The following is a 19,710-nucleotide window of genomic DNA, read 5'->3' on the forward strand; positions in this document are numbered from 1 at the left end:
AAGAACTCACCCTTAGTTTGCATAATTGTTGGTATTAGCAACCCAGTTTGAGCTTCTACAGTACATGATATGAGAAGAAAATGGTCGTTGAGTATATCATTGCTTATACTACAAATATTTAAAGTCCAACTTATTGCAACACTTTGCGATGTATTTTACTGATTGATGATACTGATTTTATCTATTAATGCATTCTTATAGTCTGGACTAATACAGTAAATGACAGCATTTATACCTTGGAATATACAACTAAAAACATCAAAAACAGCCTATGGTAGAAGCCCAGTGGTGAGTGCAAAATACCTGAAAAGCTTTACCATTTTCTTTTAGGGTTTTCATTCTGTCTGTTTCAACCTGTCATCAGAACTAAACAATTTTGTGTGTATATATGATCAAACCAAATAAAGTCAGATCTCTCTGAAGTAAACCACATGACATTCACAATGTGTGTGGATCATTGTGAGGTCTAATTAAAATGTTTAATATGAACTTTAAGGGTCCCAGTACACTTCATGCTTTGAATTTACAGTTATAAATCTTCAAACTCAATTCTATGCTGGTGGAATAAGCACATGAAGCTAAAAAACAAACACCAGAAAGGTTCTCACAGATGTTCGCTGTTTTATTTGGTCCAAGGAAGGAAGAGATGCACTGCTTGACATTTAGAATTAGGACAATTTGAACAAACAAAAGTAGAGACTTCTGGTGAAAATGTGAAAGATTGCAGCACGGCTGCATATCAAAATGAAAAAAGGAGTGGAGTATTGAATGGAAGTTTAAAAGTTTGACAGTTGAATTCATAAGACTTTACAATGATACACTTTCCCAGGGCCATCAGTTGCTGAGCCAACAAGCACACTATTGGACTGCTAATTAAAACTGTGCACTTAATGATGTCCAGTTTGAGCTATGATTTACATATTTTATGAAGAAAAAAAAAATCAAGTGTGTAGAGTGTCTTACTTCCCACCTCCAGGCTGACATTATTGGGGGAGGGCCAGACAGAGCTCCAAACCGGAGCAGATTTGGTGGTGCCAGGAAAAGAGGCACTGAAGCGTGTCCAGGCAGATATTATGGGCCACAAGAAAATGGTTGCTGCAGGGAGACCAGGGCAGGAGGATCAGCATTAAAGAGAAACTATCCTTGACCACAAGTAATCATCTAATTTGTCTCAATCGTCTCATTTGAAACAAGGTGGATGCCTGGTCAGGGCAAGACTGCCGTATGTATAGCAAACTGTCAACATGATGGTGCAGGGAAAATAGGGCATCTTTATAGAATTTTCTTTTGTTATTAAGTCACACTATTAAGTCAATCGTTTTCAAATATCTCTGATTTTAAAAAAGCAGATGTCATGGTTGAGAGAGCTAGAAGTCTGCTCAACTATCTAGCCTAGGGTAGGGGAATTCCTGTAACAATTCTATAATAACCACAAACTCATTTTTTATCATTTGGGAAACCTGTGTTCACTCTGTCATATCAAAACTAAGCAGTTCAAGACCTACAACAAACCAAGGTCAAGCAGGGTTGCAAATTCAAATTGGGTAGCCTGAATTTACCCATTGAGACAAATGTACAACAGGTTAACACTATGATAGTAGGTCAGAAGTTTGTATGAAGTCTCAGCAGAGACTGGGAACGGCAAATAATAGGAGGTTGGCAAATGTGAAACTAGGAGAAAAAAAATACACAGGATGAAGCAGATTTTTTAACCAACTATATTGACAAGCGTCTACCAGATTAAGTATCCTAGAGAAAGAAACTAAATCTCTTCCAGTTTGTCTGGTGTCCAAGCTCACTCTCTTGCAAACACCTTACCTGTGTTATCTTCTGTAATCTGATATCAAATAACTGGAACATTAAAAGTAATGAGCACAGAAGAGTAGGAATAAATGAGGGAATGAGGGAACTAGAACTTCTTGTGTGAAAAGGAACAGCAAATAATGCTTTACTGCAAATTGACTACATTACAGTTGAGATTGTGTGCTTCTGTGTGCGTGTGCATGCATACAAGGTCCCACTAAAAGCTCCTACACACTTCCCAACAGTTTCCATAATCCTCCATTTCCTGCTGTGTGTCAGCATCCTCAACCATCAAATGAATGAGATGCTTGCCACCAAGACTTTCTATTCCTCTTATATTTCATCACATCACAACTTTTTTTCATCCTGTTCTCACTTCTTTCCCCATATCCTTCTTTTCTCTCCCTGCATTTCTGTTTTTCTGACTCAGCCACTCCTACCCTGTCAACGCTCCGTTTGTCTTTGTTTTTACCTCAGCCTCCATACATTTCACCTCACCAGACCATTTTGCATGCTGTACACTTTGATCATTGTGATTATGCCTTTATTGGATTATCAGAATTATCAGAATCAGACTCAGCACCTACAAAGTTAGCTAACAATTTAAGGACATGACAAACTGCGTTATTTATTTCCGAGGGTAGGCTGGTGGTAGCTTCAATCAAATGATGTATACAGTAAATGTACATATAGTACATTCTCAATTAGCTGCAATTTATTTATCTCAACTGCAGACAGAACTACTCCTTTATTTGATACCATCCCCTCTCCTGGTAGGCTTTTAATGTAGCAGGAAGTATTGAGTTTCACTGACAGAAGCTTAATACCGAATGAAAGAAAGACAAAATGGAAGGAACTGGATATAATTAGAAAAAAAAATAGAAAATCAGAGCAGCCAAGTGGTGAGTATAACATGATTGTATTGTTGTACTGCAATTAGTGCTGTGCAATTGTACATTATGCTGAATTTATTATGTTTTGTTTTATCATTTAAATAGTGGCGTTTATTTGAGAATTAACACCACATGACAAGTAACATTGTAAAACATGTTCAGCCTCAGGGATGATTAAATATGTTTATATCCAGCAAATATTCTGAGAAAGTAATCTTTCAAATTAGCAAAATCTACATTACTTTACTAGCTTTTGAATGCAAATAGTAGGCGTATGACCATATATACCGTATATATTTATTGTAAATTCTGCCTTAGCAATTATCACACAAAAGTACATTTAAGATGACAACACTGGCCTAAAAATGTAATTATTGCTCACCATACACAAGAAAAAGAGACTGCATGTACTTTTTTAAACTAGTGTTTTCATCAGTGTATTCTGTCTTCTCACTTACAATACTCTGTCTTCCCCTAGCTAAATGACACAAACCTAGAAATATTTTGGAGAAATTCCTGTCTACTTATCGATATAACTGGAAGGGGGATGTGTCTAATTGTGTATGCACATGACATATTATCATACATTTTAAAAATCTTTCATGGAATAGATATCATTCAGGAATATGAGCCACTGTCCAACCCATCTTAAAATGCTTGAATGCAAGCTCAAACACGTATGGACACATAGACATAAGCAACAGCATTGCAACATATATACACACACACAAGGACAGTGATAGAGACAGGATGAGAATGAGAGCAAATTGGATAGTAAAGAACAAAGTGAAAAAGAAAATGACAGTATGAAAAAAGAGCGAAAGACACTGCGAATTACTGCAGCTAGGTATGTGAGCGAGAGCAGTGTTAAAGATGCCAGATTCATGCCACTTACTAAATTCATCTGTCTCTCAAGCCAACGCACTCATCACCACATTTCATTCACATTATTTTACATAACATCAACAGCAAATGGCAGTCACTTTATTATAAGATTGTACGCTCCCCTACTACATTGTTACCTTTACTATACTGCAGTCACTTCATTATTTAGTGGTACACTCCCCTCCTTTTGTGTTATAACCACAGTGCAGTCCTTTCATTAGACAGCACTCTCAACAAAGACTCTCTCCTCTCTCCCTCACAGCCCAACAGGCTGAAGGCTCTGAGGAGTTTGCTATGCAAAGCCTCTGTATTCAACCGCTACTGTTTTGCTGTGTGCTGTGATATGACTAAAATGTCACAATTTTATATATATTTACCTTGACAGGGGTAAATTCACAAGTTCGAAATTACTGTTTTATAAGTACAATAATAGCTCCCAGACAGCTACAGTACAAGTCTGCATCATATGATTTACTAAAAAAATCATGCTAAATTAAGGCATCTGTTGCATGCTCCTTTGTTTTTAAGGTGTGGAATTAACATGAAAAGAGTCAGAAAACGAAACTGGTCAGGGTGTCGTAGTTTATAGGGGCAGCCCTGGAAGGCATCAAGAGAAACTTAGTCAAACTCCAACATGAACACAACTAGGTTAGTCAATGTCTCCTAATGTCCGTTTTCAACTTTACTTCCAGATTCAGAGTACACTTGGCACTCTAGTGTCTCTACCTAACCTTCATATCTGAAAGAGTCATTTCAAGAAAACATTATAAAGCATATTTTCCCCCTTGCCCCTCCTGGTATCTAGGTATGTATTTTATGGAGTTTTGAGACATCCACCCCTAAACTACCACCACTAATTCAATACTTGATTGGAATTTTTCTCGTGGGGGTGTTTTTTGTTAGGTATAAAATAGTTCCCGATGAAAAATTCAAAAAAGAAATATTGTGGTTCACAATTTTAATGTCTAAATAAAGTATTTCAAGGTGAATCTCTGGGAAATACCAGTATCAATATCAGTAAATATAACCGCACACAGAATCAACGTTAGGATATTTTTTTTGGTCCTTTTGCTCACCCTAATTGTGTGCACTGTGTGATACTATAATCTGAAACAAAAAAAATAGAAATGTTGTTTGGTGAAATGTTGTTTGTTGTTTGTTTTGATATTTTTGACATTACAGAGGACATTTAAAAATTACAAGCCTTATTGTAATCTTATTAAATTGGTCTATTTTATCTGAGATGTCACAGCAGTGGACAGTTTCTAGAGAAAATATAAAGGATAGAAACTCAAGGAAAACTGACTAAAAAATTAACAAGTCAAAACCTCTCACTACTAGCCCAAGCTCAGCTCTGTGAACATACATGTGTACTGTGTCTGGTCTAATTTTACAACAATAAAATTATTGATCAACTGACATAAAAAAGGGAACACATGATATAATTAACTTGGGCCAGAGGTATTTCATCTCATCCTGCACACCTCCCTGGAGTACAACAACCAAAAAAAAAAGTTTGTTCAATAACTGTCTGTTCATCCCAAATTTACGCTCTGAATCAAAACAACATGAATCATTGCAGAATTTTATTCTTTAAAGCAAGACAAAAAACAAGTTCTGGACGTAAGCAAAAAAACCTACTTTGGGCCAGCAAGGCTATAATGGCTGACAGCCCAAAACTCTTTCTTTATATAAGGATCATACACGTTTTAATCACAAAAATCCTTTGAACCCACGTGTGGGGGATCATTTCATTGGACTTTTAAAGAGTCTTAGTGTCACCCAAGAGTGGAACAGATCTGATATAGGCATCCCTGAGCAAGTTGCGTTGAAAAGCCTGCACAGACACATATATTAAACAGTAAAAACAAATGCACAAATCATGAAAAGGGGTCCTACCAGATGCACTGTTGCAAAATGAACAGTCAAACATGCAGGAGTCAAACATATGAGAAAAGAACTGATATTCCTAATTTTTTTTTCATACTCTGGTGCTCTTTCCTGACCCCAGAGTGAAATCATTACTTCAAGCCTTGTAAATATGCATGTGATTAATTGTGCATCTTGTTATCACTGGTTAATCTGCATAGGACTATCATGTATAAAGTCCCTCTCATTACCATTCAGAAGGCCATCTCACAGGTGTGTTGAGTAAATATACAAGACAATGCAGCTTAGCAAAAAGTACGAACAAAAAAAAAAAAACAAGTTAATAATCAGGACTGGTAGCACACACACAGTGGCATTTTCAAACAGGCATACAGAGATGTTTAACCAAGTACAGACACACAAATGTGGTGGACACCTACCAAGAAGCAGACACATTATGCAACCCCACTGACAGAATGTCCAGGTTTCCCTCATACAGGTGGTAGTTTGGTCTGTGCCAACTCATTAAAAACACAGCTGGCTATAATGCTTAGAGTGGGGTAAGACCACAGGAGTCGTCAGATGGGTGCCTGATTATATTTTCAGTGTTCAAGAATATAAAAAGCTCACTGTGGCAAGTAAGTGCCTTCAATACATGATTTTTTTTTTTTTTTAAATGTGGCCTCATTTAACTGAAGCAAATTAAGTATCTGTACTTTATAGTTTCTCGTTACTCAAAAATTCAATGCAAGTTGTTCAACTGTGAATGCAATTTTAAGTTTGCAGTATCGGCAGCTAATGGTTATGGGTAGGGAAGGGAATGGCTCTTTTCTCAGCATTTGATGTTAAACTCCCCCTGTGATATCAGCAGAGTGGTCTTCCAACCTTTGCTAGAATATCACGAATTATTTGTCCTTCACCGCAGATGTAAAACACTTATCTTCAGGCTACATACGGCCAGCAATATTTTAGCATGTATGTTGGTTATTTTGGACACTTTCACCAACAAAAATAAATGGCAATGGAACAATATTTTCTTCCTATCCTCTCACCACATATCTATTTTTTCGGGCCTTTGCAGGATAGTTGTATTAATCAGAATCTAGGAATCTCTCTTTTTAAAAGAGATGCATGTTTTTTCTTTAAATTTCTGAATGAATGTTTATTCTTAATTTGTATATGTTGTTTGTATATGAGTAAAAGAAAAGAAAGATATGGATTCTACTGATCCTACAAACAAAGTTTAGTAACAAGAAAAGTTGGAGACTAATTATTTGCTGTGGCATAATTTTAATGCTAGAAATTAAAAAAGAGGGGACTCACTCAGGTTCCATTTGAGTCCAGTGGTGATTGTTTGGCACGGTCCACCTACTGGAATGAGACTGCACCAGTCCCCCTCCAGGCCTGTGTTCACTCCCAGTCTGTGGCTGCCCTGCTGACACCACAACATGAGTAAAAAATTGAGTAATTGTCTGTGTGTGTGTGTGTGTGTGTGTATGACTGAGTCAATGACAGGTAGAAACAATGAGAATGAAAAGAAGTAAAAAGAGAATATAAGTGTGGAGCAAGTCTTCTTAAACTTTTTCAGCCCCAAATGAGAAACTTGGCTTCTCCACCCAGGGAAAGCTCATTAAAATAAACTATTGTTCTTGTCAAAGCAGCAACTCATTTTCAGTTGCAACCCACACTTAAAAAGGATATCTTGCCATTTTGACTCATACTCTATTTTACTGTCTGCCATAGGGCGTCAAAAGATTTTGGTACTGACACCCCATAACCATCCTAACAACCAACTTTTCACTTAAAAAAAATGAATAACTCACTTGAAGTCACTGGGCAGTGCATACTATAGAGTATTTTATTAGCTTAGAAAGATCATTATCTATCAGTGATGGGGAGGATGTTTGACAGTAATTAAAGTTTTTTTCAATGGTGTCTGAGAGACAGATGAAGAAATGGTTTTGAGATTCACTGAAGTCTTTTTATGAAGCGCTCTACAAAGAAAATAAACACGAACAAAATTTGAAAATGTCACGGTATCCATTTGAGAAACTAGGGTTGGGAGAAAAAGTAAGAGCATCACATAGTGTAGGTGCAAGGTAGTGTAAGATTGTTCAGGCTGGATAATGACTTTGCACTGAATGCAGTGGTTATAATAAACCTTGCTGCTGGAATGTAAAAGGTCAAAACAAAGTTTCTCTCGTTCACACTGTACAAAAAAGATACAAAGAAACACCTCAATCTCAGTACAGAAAATACATGTGTATTTGATAACAGAAGTGTAGGAAACCAAAAATGCCTGAAATTTGATAATTATGTATCATCAACACTTTGAATGTCTACAGGCTAGTAGTACTATGTATGCTCAAACTTCTACGTATCTGAGCATAAATACAAAGACAAATAGTGTTGACAGCTAGAACTAAGATCAGTCATCTAAAAGGATCATACAGACACAGACAAAGACCGCAAAGATAGGCAAACTCAATTAAGAGTTTGAAATCTTGAAGGTGTGACAAGTTTAAAGCAGAGTTTCCTTTGCTTGGCTTCTTGGAGCTGTGGAGCCAGAGGGAAGGAATGAAGGGAAAATTCTAAGCTTTCGAGCTTTTGGTGTTGATGGAAACATCCCTGAGGTTGTTTTCTATACATAAACACAGTCTCTTTGTGTAAGTGTGTCAGAGTGAGACAGTGTATGAGGAAGAGGGAAAACAAATGCACGTGTAGCAACACATGAACAAACACATATGCAGATGGACAAATCTAATGCAGTGTTTTGAGTCTATTTGAGCTAGAGAGGTATGAGAGGGAATAAACCATGTTTATAATGTTCCAGTATATACTGTTATACATTTTTTGTTTTAATTTTGTCATACTTCCATTGTGTGAATTCTACAACAATTTACTGCTGGATTATAGTTCCATTTTTAATGATTTTTGTAAAATATTTTATAAAACTGTATTAAAAAAGACAAATGCAGACATGTTATCGATGCTACCAATTAAAGTGAATAAGTTTGTAGATGGTGTGATATGCAAACAGGCTTATGTGCATAGTAATAATAGAGAATGAGGATTAAGAAACATAAATAAACACTAAGAGTCTAGAGCCACGCTAGAGGCTCTGCAAGGCCAAAATATTGGTGAGCCAAATTGTTAAAATCAGCATGCTAACATGCTTCACAATGACAAGACTGATGCTAAAACAGGTTTAATATTTACTGCATTCACCATCTTAGTTTAAAGGATCTTTTTTTAGTGGGAGGTATATTAAGTATTTGATAACACAATTAAGAATATTTATATACAAATGTTTTCATGAGTTTTCTTAGAAAGTTACATCGACATTTAATTTGGAATTAAAATCAAATAAATTTGAACATTTAATTTGGTTTCTATGTGAAAGCTGTTCTACATCTGGCCCTTGCCTTCTCAAAGCAGGACACAAAAAAAACATAAAATTTTTATAACTCAACTAGTTTAAATATTGTGTAAGTTTTTTGTAAACTTCTGATTCCAAGAAACAAAGATGAGAACTTTCTTTTTGTTGTCTTGCACTAAACTACATTATTCATTTCAGTACAGAAAAGACCATCCTGGGTCAGTTCTTTATCTTATGTTATCTTTTATGTTTTATATTTGAATGCCACACATTTGAAGGTCCCATTGTTGCTAACTCACTCTAGCACAGCCATAGGTGGGATAAGGGAACATACCTCAGGTATCACACTTTAGCTGTTAAATCAGTTCTGACACATTTCACTCCTCAAAAGTGCATCAGGTAAACAAGCTTGTCGATTTGTCCTAGAGAGTGTGTACATAAAATGTGATTTATAGCACGGATTAGGCTCACACGGCACTGTGCATTGTCTGTCTTACGGAGACACAGGCCTTCTCAAGTATCTTCAGGGCCTGGGATACTAACTTGGCCTTCTGACCAAGTCTCAATAGAGTAGACAGCAAGAGAAAAAAAACAAAAAACAGATGAACTCTACAAGTTTTTTCTTTCCCTTTCTTATCCAAATTGAGTAAATTTAACATCATCTTGGGACGTAGACAGATTAAGACATATTCTTGTCATGTAGGGACTCTGAATAAATATGCCTGCAGCCCTTGCAGTGTTGCTGCCCACAATTTAATAATAGACTTGAGAATTATGCGATGCCCTGAGCCAGCTGTAGAAAACACAAGGCTTCGACATATTTCCAAAGGACAGCATAATAAGACTTTGACACCTCATACGGGAAACGAAAGCTAAAACAAACAGGCGCAACCCTGATTAAATCTGAGCATGTCTGAGTCACTGACAAATTTAGGTCTGGTATTAATTTATTGTGTGTGCAAGTAAGATTTTGTAGAACATTAACAACTCTGTATGTATTGATTGTATCCCCAAATTCCAAAGCTAAGCACATAACAAAGCTGTGATTGCATGGAATATGGGTGGTTACAGATGTAACTTGTACAAATAGCATTGGGCCTTGCAAAGGTTGCGTTCACCGTCATGTACGGGCATCTGCATTCATCAGTTGCTGCCGAATTGACAAAGGGTAAATTAAGCTCCATTGACAAACGAGCTTAATTTACCCTCATTGAAGTAAGATTAATTGGAGGTGTCGAGGTATGAAGCAGCAAATGACAACACGCCTTTGGAATAATGACAAGTGGGGTGGGAGTGCATGAGAAAGAACTTTACATACTTAACGTATTACAAGGTGTCATCAGGAATTGTGACAGTTAGATGTTTGTCCTGAAGATCTCACAAATAAACAAGATAAACAATAAACAGGAAAAAAAGAAGGTTAAAAAATGAGCAGTGTGTGTCCCAAATCGCAGCTGCTCAGCCTACTTGTAAATTCATTACTGGCCAGTACTGAAAAAAAAAATTTGGGAGCAGGTTGAAGCAGAACAAAGAAAAGAACATTTTTGAGAGAGAACAGAAAAAGAAGAGAAGGAATGGGAGAGGGGTGATTTGAAGGAGATGTTAGTGCAGGAGAGCAGAATGTTATCTAGTATGGTGAAAATACACTGTGGGTGTGCCTGTGTGTATAGTTTTCATATGCAACTTATAAGATAGATATAGCTACAATAAGGCTGCTTTTAGGTAAATGCAAAGTGAAATAGTGGGAGAATGAAATTTAAAAAACCCAAGGATAGATGCAACAACCAGTTTATTCAGAGGAAAAAGTGTTATAACCTCACTTTTTAGTTGTATTTCATAACACCTGAAAAGAAAAGAAGCCAGTTGGCTTTGAAAATTAAATGAAAAACATTGGACAGAATAGAATCATTGCAGAGTGGGGAACTTCATGGTATGTCTATGCATACATGTCTATGCATACATAAGGCTAAGTACTATGTGTTTATAATATACTCACAGGTCTGAGTAGATATGCCAGGCTAGTCCCTTGTATGATCAACACGGGTAGCTGTGTCATGGACAGAGCGTGGTGGAGTGTCTCAACAGATGCCATGGTCTGGTCAAACCTACCCGCCAGACCGCCCAGAGTCACTATGGCATCCACCTGGAAAGACCAACAGAGTTCAATAAGACACAGAAAAATGCCATGGTTTGATAGTAGTTTGATATTCTGGCAGGATCCTGCTGAAGTGACAGAAGAAAATATTTTTTCCAGCTTTATGGTAAAGTGACATAGCTGGCTGCAGAAAGAGAAAAAGAGACAAGAAGAAAGTTTTTGTCTGCATTTGGATTCAAATAATACACATTTTGACAGATGTCGACGCTGAGTAATGGAAGCCCTAACTTTGGGAACAACATACATTCTATAAAAGCAAATAATATGGCTTTATAAATGCATGAATTGTACAAAATAACAAGAGTGAGTCAGACTCATGACTACTTGGTTAGGGCTATTTGAATTTAATGTGTTCCTAGAGCCATCCATATGTGAACTGCCATACAATTTTGCAGCATTTCTCAGAGAAAGTGTGTAAAATAGACTGGAAATAGAGGAATTTGCAACTAATTATAGCAAAGGAGGAGGGCATATGAGAAAACTAAAAAACCTTTTTTTTTCTCGCATCTAAATATTTTATGTACCAAATTTGGTGAGGACTATATAGCTTTATGGGAATGGGGCACAGCCTGCACCAAAAACTGATCACTTCTTTTTCATCAAATTTTACAGAAATCTGTTGAGTAGTTTCTGAAATATGCTGCTAACTAACAGAAAAACAAACAAATGGACATGGCAAAACATCTCAAGGGTGTTTGGTGATGTTCATGGGTTCCAGACTTAAGGCAGTCATTGACTGCAAAGGATTTTCATCCAAATTTAAAAATAATCCTTATATTTATAATTATTTTTGTTTGTCCATTTACTTCTGAGCCTCTGAAAATGAGGGACTATGTATAAATATGGCTGTAATTCCTAAATGGAAAATGCCATATATTTTTAAAAACCCTTGAATTAAAGATGAAAGTCTACACTTCAATCGCATCTTCATGGCTTCGTTTCAAATCCATTGTGGTGGTGTATAGAGGAAAATTACAAAAACTGTGTGACTTTCCAAACACTTATGAACATAATTGTATGGGTTAACTTGTTCCACATCTCCAGTTGGACCTAATGAACGTGAGTGCCACAGACAGTCTGGGGGATTATCACTAGATGGACGAATGCATTATTAGTTTTGGTGTTATTATGGGACTTGTTGAAAATAACAGAAATATTGAATATCACCAACCTCATCATTTTATGAAGAAACAAATAACAAACAAGCTCAGGAACAAAAGCCACTGGGACAATTAAGCTGTGAACACAGAGCTCATGGATACTTGATGGAAGACAGATAAACAATCAGTGGGAGATCAAACAATTAACTCAGGCCATTATACTGAGGGTAAACATCAATCTATCGAATTAAAAGGTGAACACGTTAACAGCAAATCAAGTGAGCTAAGTGGATTACTTAAACTAATACCATTTCCTGCAACCTCAGAGGAAAAACAGGATTCTTTTTATCTTTGAGCCAGCAGTTTACTTAAGTATAATATTTATAGCTCTCAGCAGTTATATCCTTGTACAAAGTCCCCAAGCAGTCAACCACCAGTGCTGGCAGATTTAAAACCCAACAGAATCTAGAGGGCAAAGGCACTGTCACAAGCTGACAACTGACAGTCACACCCGCATGGAAAATTAACCAAATACCGTCAGTCACACTCAGTTCACTTACGTGTTTTCACTTCAACCATACACTGTAAATAAATGAGCAGAATGTTGGAGGTAATTATTTTTTATTACCTTTGCTGATGGTGACCATTATTGCTTGGGTTGCAGCTAGACATCTGTGGAATAGCAGCTAATCCTGTATAATTGACTTCTCGTTATAACAATTTCTAACTTTGAGAACATACTACTCTTACTACTAAAGCTACTGATCAGTCAGACTACACTGGCTACCTTCATTCACTACAATAACAGACGAGTTATTGTGTAAATGCATGCAATAACCAATTTTAAAGCACAGAAAAAGAAAGTCCTAAAGTGTCACTTAGCCACTCTAAAATACCTTATATTTACCCTTTACTATTTCAACAACCTGCCATTAGTTCATTATAACAAACATTTCCAAACAGCTGAAAGAGCTCAGATCAAACCTGTGCTGTAACACCTTACATAATGGTAACAGATTTTTTAACAGAACTGAATGTAACATAACTAACTTTGTGCCTTGAGAGATGGAGTTAAAACTAAGTGCTGAGATTGAGGTTATTTCAACATCTGGCTTACACCCCCATATGCCGAGGCATTGCCGAAACTGTAAACAACAACACTTGATAAACACACTACCCTCTCTGAGAGAGAAAGAGAGCGAGAGAGAGAGAGAGAGAGAGAGAGAGAGAGAGAGAGAGAGAGAAACCAGAGAGAGAAGCAACAAAACAAGATCTGCTGCTTCAGCAAATAATTTTATTGCTTTATATGCTTTTATATCAAATGAAAAAAAGATTAAAGTGAGTGGATACGTTTAAAAAAACAACAACTGAGAAACCAGTAAATTAAAATCAGTAAACCAAACTGTGGGATAAGCTAGCTATCTGGAAAGCTAACTGGTAACAGCACCAGCTGTCAACTGTAAGCTACCAACTGCCATGGAACCTCAGACCTAAACCAGGACAAAACTACAAAAAATGACATCAAAATGAGGAGGATAGCAACAACAAACATATTAAAAGGAAAGAAACAACAATAAGAAGGATTAACTAAAAAATATTCCTGAAGGGTAGGGACATTTTTATTTAAAGAAAAACTGGACTTCTAGTACATCCATGTAAAAAACACAGCTAAACAGATTAGCTGTGTATATAAAGAAAGTGGAGAACGTAGCAGTAATTTCTCTCAGCTGGAAAAATTGACCCAAAACAACAACAACAAGTGATCCACTACCCAGAGAACATGACCAGTGAAGCAGGGAAGAAGATAATGAAGATACTTCCCCTGTGACCTGATCCCAGATACAGTATAAACAGGGTGATCAGGACCATCACAGACTAGCCACAGTACACACCACACTGGCCAAGGGAGAGGAGACTGCAATGTGGCGCAGCACACCCCAGTCTACTGGAGCCCTGTCTACCAGAACCCAGCTTACCAGAGCCCAGCCAACCAGAGGCCAGCTGAAGTCATTTGAACATAACAATGTACTTGCCATTATATACAGTACTGTATGATCTATGATTGTAATTAATTATTAATTAATTAAATCTCTCATTAGTTCATGCAACATTCAAGGTCTGTACTCCTCGGATTTTGGAGTGAAAAGCACAGACCCAGAATTCATCTCTAACAATAAAAGTCCAGATAGTTCATATTATTAGAAACATGTTGTCAAGTGACACGAACACCCACTGTACCTTAATCTATAGTGAGATATTAAAACCATTCCACAAACAGAAGCACATACGTCATGGTGAGAGATCATTATAAAATGCAATAATGATCTGCACATATTTGTGGCCTACACTCTCCCCCTTGAGTCACCCTATTACGATGAAAATCTTTTTCTTGAAGATCTCCGTAAACAAATCCAACACTACCAGTTTACCAGGGTAATGTCCTGTTGGTGGGAGATTTAAATCGCAGAACTGGATGTGAGCCCGACATAGTGCATCCTGCTGGCAACAGCCACATCTTTGGACAGTCTTCTCTACACACCACCCCCAACCCTTGCCACAGACACAATCATGACCACATTCTAAAAAAAAGGGGGAAAGAGCTAGTTATCTCTGTTGCTCCTTAGGTCTGTATATGCTTAATGGCAGGATGAAAGGGGTCTTTTTGGGGAGGTTCCCATGCAGTGTTGTTCAGCTCTTGGGACTAGTGTAGTCGACAATGCTAACACTGACGTAGATCCTTCATTAGTGCATTCACACTCAGACCACAGACGCCACTATTAGGTCACTTCCAGTTAAATTTACATTGAAACAAACTGTACATAAAACAACAACAGAAAGTGAGCCCTGTAAATTAGATAAAATAAACAATAAATATAAATGGACTCCTGATGGTGAAGTTAGATTTAAAATCACTGAATCCACTAATCTAATTAATACATTCCTCTCTATACAGTTTCAACCAAATCAATTAATCATTAGCCAGTAAAGCAGGTCTGACTAAGAACAGCTCTGCACCTAAATGATGCATGGTAGAACAAGGACTGGAAAAATATTCAGGAAAAAAATTAAGACAGTCCAATCTAAAACCCCATCAGACACAAAACACAGATCAGAGACAAAATTATGTTGAAACACCGAGGGAATACAAGCAGATAATAAGACATAAGAAAAAACAATATTATCATCTGAAATTAAGACAATGTGAGGAGTCTATTGATCAAAATCAGTTCTAGGAGATATCGAAAAATGTAAACAGCAAAAAAAGACAACCTGGCCCTACAAAATGGTTACATTTGGGAAAATCATTTTGAAAAACTATATGAGCAGATTTCACCTAAAATCTCAGTCATGAACAGAAACAAATTTAAAAAAAAACTGAAATTCTTTGAATCAACGATCAAAAATAATCACGATCATAAAAAAAAATAAAATCTGGCAAAGTATCTCTGTCCTGATGCCATCAGGTTCAGTTGTTCAGTTGTTCTTCAGTCAGCCTGCTTTCCTGACATCTGCTTCATGAAGTGATTGTTTACATGGATTATGATGGCAGATGAATAAGTGCTGCAGTGCTCCCTTGTGGCTCGTTCTGCAGCTATATATCCATCCTTCTCCTGGTACATTTTGGGAGTTCTCCATCTTATCTCCTCGTGTATTGTTATTTTATGCATCGTTGAAGGTATGATAAAAGGCATGAAACTGAACTTGTTGTTTATCCTGTTCTTATGTTTGTATCCTGTAAGGAACAAGTTTATTTGTGATTTACCTCACCGCTTTTGTATTGTTTGTTATCTCCAAGAGCTCCAAACTGGGAAGCAGAACGAGCTAGAGAGCATCAGGAGGGCTCTTGAGCTAAACTTTAAACTAGCCCCCTCTGTAAATGGAACGAGGTTGGAAACATTGTATGTGTTACTATTAGAGATGTGATTTATGTTTGTGAGAGGAAAATAAATTTTAATAGGTTTTATTTCAAAGAAGTCATGTTGTACAGTCATTATTAGTGTTGTTTCACACTCATAGCAGTTTATAGAAGCATATTTCATGAGCTTGCACATGAACCTTATTGTTAATTGGTTTCATACAGTTTTTACAGTGAGTTTTATAACTACAGGCAAGTATTGTATTTCTTTGTTTATTCCTCTATAGTTTTCATGGTGCTCAAGGTAACGAGGAAGAAAATAAACACAAATACACCCGTTTGAAACTCTCTGCGTCCTGCTTATTCGAGCCAAGGAGCTGCTACAGAGACTAATCAATGAATTTGAAATGGACTTTAAACTGGAGTGAGATCTTGTCCACAGATGATCTAGACTGCTTCTAAATGCTTTATGAACACAATTAATAAGGCTAAAGGTCAATTCAGTAAAAACGTCAAACATTCCCGAAAGAAGCAGAACTCTCCCTGGTTAAATGAAAAACTCTAGAATTTAATGCAACAGAGGTACCTTACCTTGAAAACCGCACTTAAGTCACAGTTAGCTCAGGATAAGAGGACTTTTCAACATCTACATAATAAAGTTGTAACTGAACTTAGAAAAGAAAAAGCAAATTTCTTTATTGATCTTATAAATGATGCTAAAGAGAATAGCAGGAAAACTTGGGAAAACACCAACAGAGTTCTAAAGAAAAATAGCAATAAAGGAGGTAGAGGGTTTGACTTAAAAGCTTAGGGAATGTTAACTCAAGACAAAGACCAAATTTCTTCTGTGTTTAATAATTATTTTATAGATTCATTTCAAGATCTGGCACAAGATTTTGGCCTAAGAAATAAGGTCATTACACGACCAAATTATAATCTCCCTGTTTTTACAGGGAGACATCTGTGTCATCTGTGTCAAGTGTCAGAGTCCTCAATAACAACAACGTTGAGCCTGTTTAAAAGTTCAAAGGCCAAAGATGTTTTTGACTGTGATCCTGTATTTTTAAAGAAGTACAACAGTATTCTCAGTACTCTTATTACTCATCTAGTAAACTTGCCAATCAAAAATGTTATTTTCCCAGTGCCTGGAAATCAGCAATAATAACACCTATTTTTAAAGCTGGCGATCCAACCACCGAAACCAATTAAAGACCTATCAGTATTCTCCAAGTTATTTCTATAGTAACTGACAGAGTCATTTGTGACCAATTAATAGCCCATCTAAACCATAGTCAATTCCAACTGAATCCTATGCAGTTTGGATTCAGGAAAAATCATTCCACAGAGACAGCCAATTGCTATTTTACTGAGCAAATAAAATCCAGTCTTGATGAGGGAGGTGTAGTTGGTGCTGTTTTGTTTGATTTTAAAAAGACTTTTCCTATGGTCAGTCATAATGTTCCTTTATCCAGACTGTCACAGTTCATTTTCTCTACTAATGAATTAACTCGAATGGAGTCACAAGAATTAATGACACATGCTCATCTTTCTCTGAATGTTCCATTCGAGTTCCACATTCTATTTAGCCTATACATTAATGATCTGCCCTTGATAACCCCCCGGTTTGCACATCTAGATGTATGCAGATGACACAGTTACTTGCATCAATGCTAAAACAAGAGAACAAGCTGCTTCCAAACTCACTGCAGTATCTTACACTTAACATGTAGGCATGTATTTTTCTATCAAGAGAAATGATATACATAAAACCTGACATCCTAGTTAAAGAGAGGTAATTAATATTGTTTAGCGCTTCAAGTATCTTGGAATAATCATTGATACTAACTTAAAATTTACTAAACATATAAAAAACGTGTCCAGAAGTGTTAGAGCTAGCCTAATGAATTTTGGACATATTAGACATCAACTGCCTCTTGCAGCTGCTAAGCTCTTTATGCACTCAGTGATTTTCTTGCATTTATCTTGCTGCGTTACTATGTTCTTACAGTCTGACTGTGCTAAAACCATTATATACGCTTCACAAACAATCTGTTAAAAAATTCTTGATAGAAAACCAAGAAGCTACCATCATTGTACCATCATTAAAAGGTATAATTTATTGACCTTTGAAGCCTTTTGTTTATTCTGCAGTATGTGTCTGATTTATAAATTAATTCATGATCTTGCACATCCTCCAGTTAAACTATGTGTGTCATTCTGCAGGTACAATGCTGGGAAGACTAGGGAATTAGTCAGAGGTGACTGCTCAGCTAAATTTAGGAAAACTGTTTTCAGAAAATCAGCATTTTCAGTAAGAGCTCAACTCATATCAGAAAATTCACAAGCGTCAGTATTTTTAAAACAACACTTAAAACATGGCTCAAGACAAACCAGTCATGTTTAAGTGTTGATCACTGATTTACACCTTTGTAGGGAATCAACTGTTTTCAACATGGAGACTATGAAATGTATTTCGTATGATGCTGTTTCATATATGATGTACTGTTTGTAAATTTTACGAATATGTTGCTTTTAATTGTTTGTATTATATTGTTTGTATTGTATATTGTACTTTTTAACATCTTCCTGCTCAGGGACCACAGATATAAATTAGCTATATACTGTAGCTAATTTATAGCTGTAGCTCTGGCCCAGTGGTTTTATTGTGAATGGTCCCTGTCAAATAAACTAATAAGCTAACAAACATAACCTATGCCTGTTCACAAAGTGTTAAAGGGAACAAACGTTCAAACAAGAGTCATAGCGGGTAAAGAAAAGAGGAAATATTCCAGCAAACAAACAAACAAAAAAGTCATCATCAACAACACTTTTAGGATGTCAAAAACTGATAGCCAGGCTCCAGTCGCTCACTGGCAGACAGACAGACAGACACTCAGTGCCAGTTCAAAGGCAGAGTAAATATTAGCCAGCACAAGAAAAAAAAGGCCCATGGAAGGGAGTGCCAAAAGTGTATCTTCTCTTAGAGCCTGACACCAAAAAACAGAATGACAATGTGGCAACACATGTGCATACGAGATGAAGTGCATGTTTATGGGTCTACAAGCGTCTTCTCCAAGGTCTTTCATCAGCTTTGAGATGTGAAGTGATTGGGGCACTCAGCAGTGATTGGAGCAACACTCAGCATGCTGCTTAAAAATTATAATAATGCAAAAAATAAAAAGATAGAGAAATAGCAATAGCAAGAGAGAGGGGAAAGACAGACATATATAAATAGACAGACAAAACATAATTTCCCATGACATTACTCATTTTAACAATGATTATTGTTAGAATTCTTGAAATTGAAATATTACCGTTTAATATATTACATTTTTTGTTAATGGGATTCACATTCTGTGCAATTTAGCTGACATTTTGAGTGTCAGAATGGAAATGGAGTCAATCTCTGGATCAGATCTGGCTCCGCAGCAGCTGGTTTTGCACGAGGCTTCGCTCCGGCTGGCAGATCATTTCTGCCTTTTGGAGGTCAGGCTGTTAGGAAGTGCTTTATGCTTTGAAAAGATTGCAACGAAAACGAAGTATTTTGTTTTAAAACAGGCAAGTGACAATTACACATTGCATTCTATGTGTAGGTTTAAATGTGGCTAATGTTATTCCTATGATATTTTTCTTCACTTATTTTTTCAGGGAATGTTGAGAGAGCATGACTGTTCTTGTCCTTCTGCATGTTGTTTCATATGCATACACCCACACACAATCACACCTGGGATCAACCCACAATCAACCACAGTCCAATGCTATTGACCTAT

The 19,710-nt window shown here is 36.7% G+C and overlaps 1 protein-coding gene across 7 annotated transcripts in view; it reads right to left on the bottom strand.

Annotated features, from left to right (window-relative positions):
* The window catches only part of tpk1 (thiamin pyrophosphokinase 1), a 68,023-nt gene that overhangs the window by 12,479 nt on the left and 35,834 nt on the right, over nt 1-19,710 (bottom strand). For 5 of the 7 annotated variants that reach the window (XM_040126616.1, XM_040126611.1, XM_040126617.1 and 2 more), the window contains 2 exons: nt 10,826-10,972; nt 6,774-6,885 (listed from right to left, as the gene is read on the bottom strand). In XM_040126616.1, coding sequence (XP_039982550.1) covers nt 6,774-6,885; nt 10,826-10,972 — 259 coding nt within the window. Of the gene's footprint in view, nt 1-5,219; nt 5,419-6,773; nt 6,886-10,825; nt 10,973-19,710 lie in introns of those variants that run through there. The other 2 variants (XM_040126613.1, XM_040126612.1) reach the window with 2 other exon arrangements.

The sequence above is a fragment of the Xiphias gladius genome, chromosome 5, assembly GCF_016859285.1.
Source record: "Xiphias gladius isolate SHS-SW01 ecotype Sanya breed wild chromosome 5, ASM1685928v1, whole genome shotgun sequence".
In the NCBI taxonomy this organism is placed as follows: Eukaryota; Metazoa; Chordata; class Actinopteri; order Istiophoriformes; family Xiphiidae; genus Xiphias; species Xiphias gladius.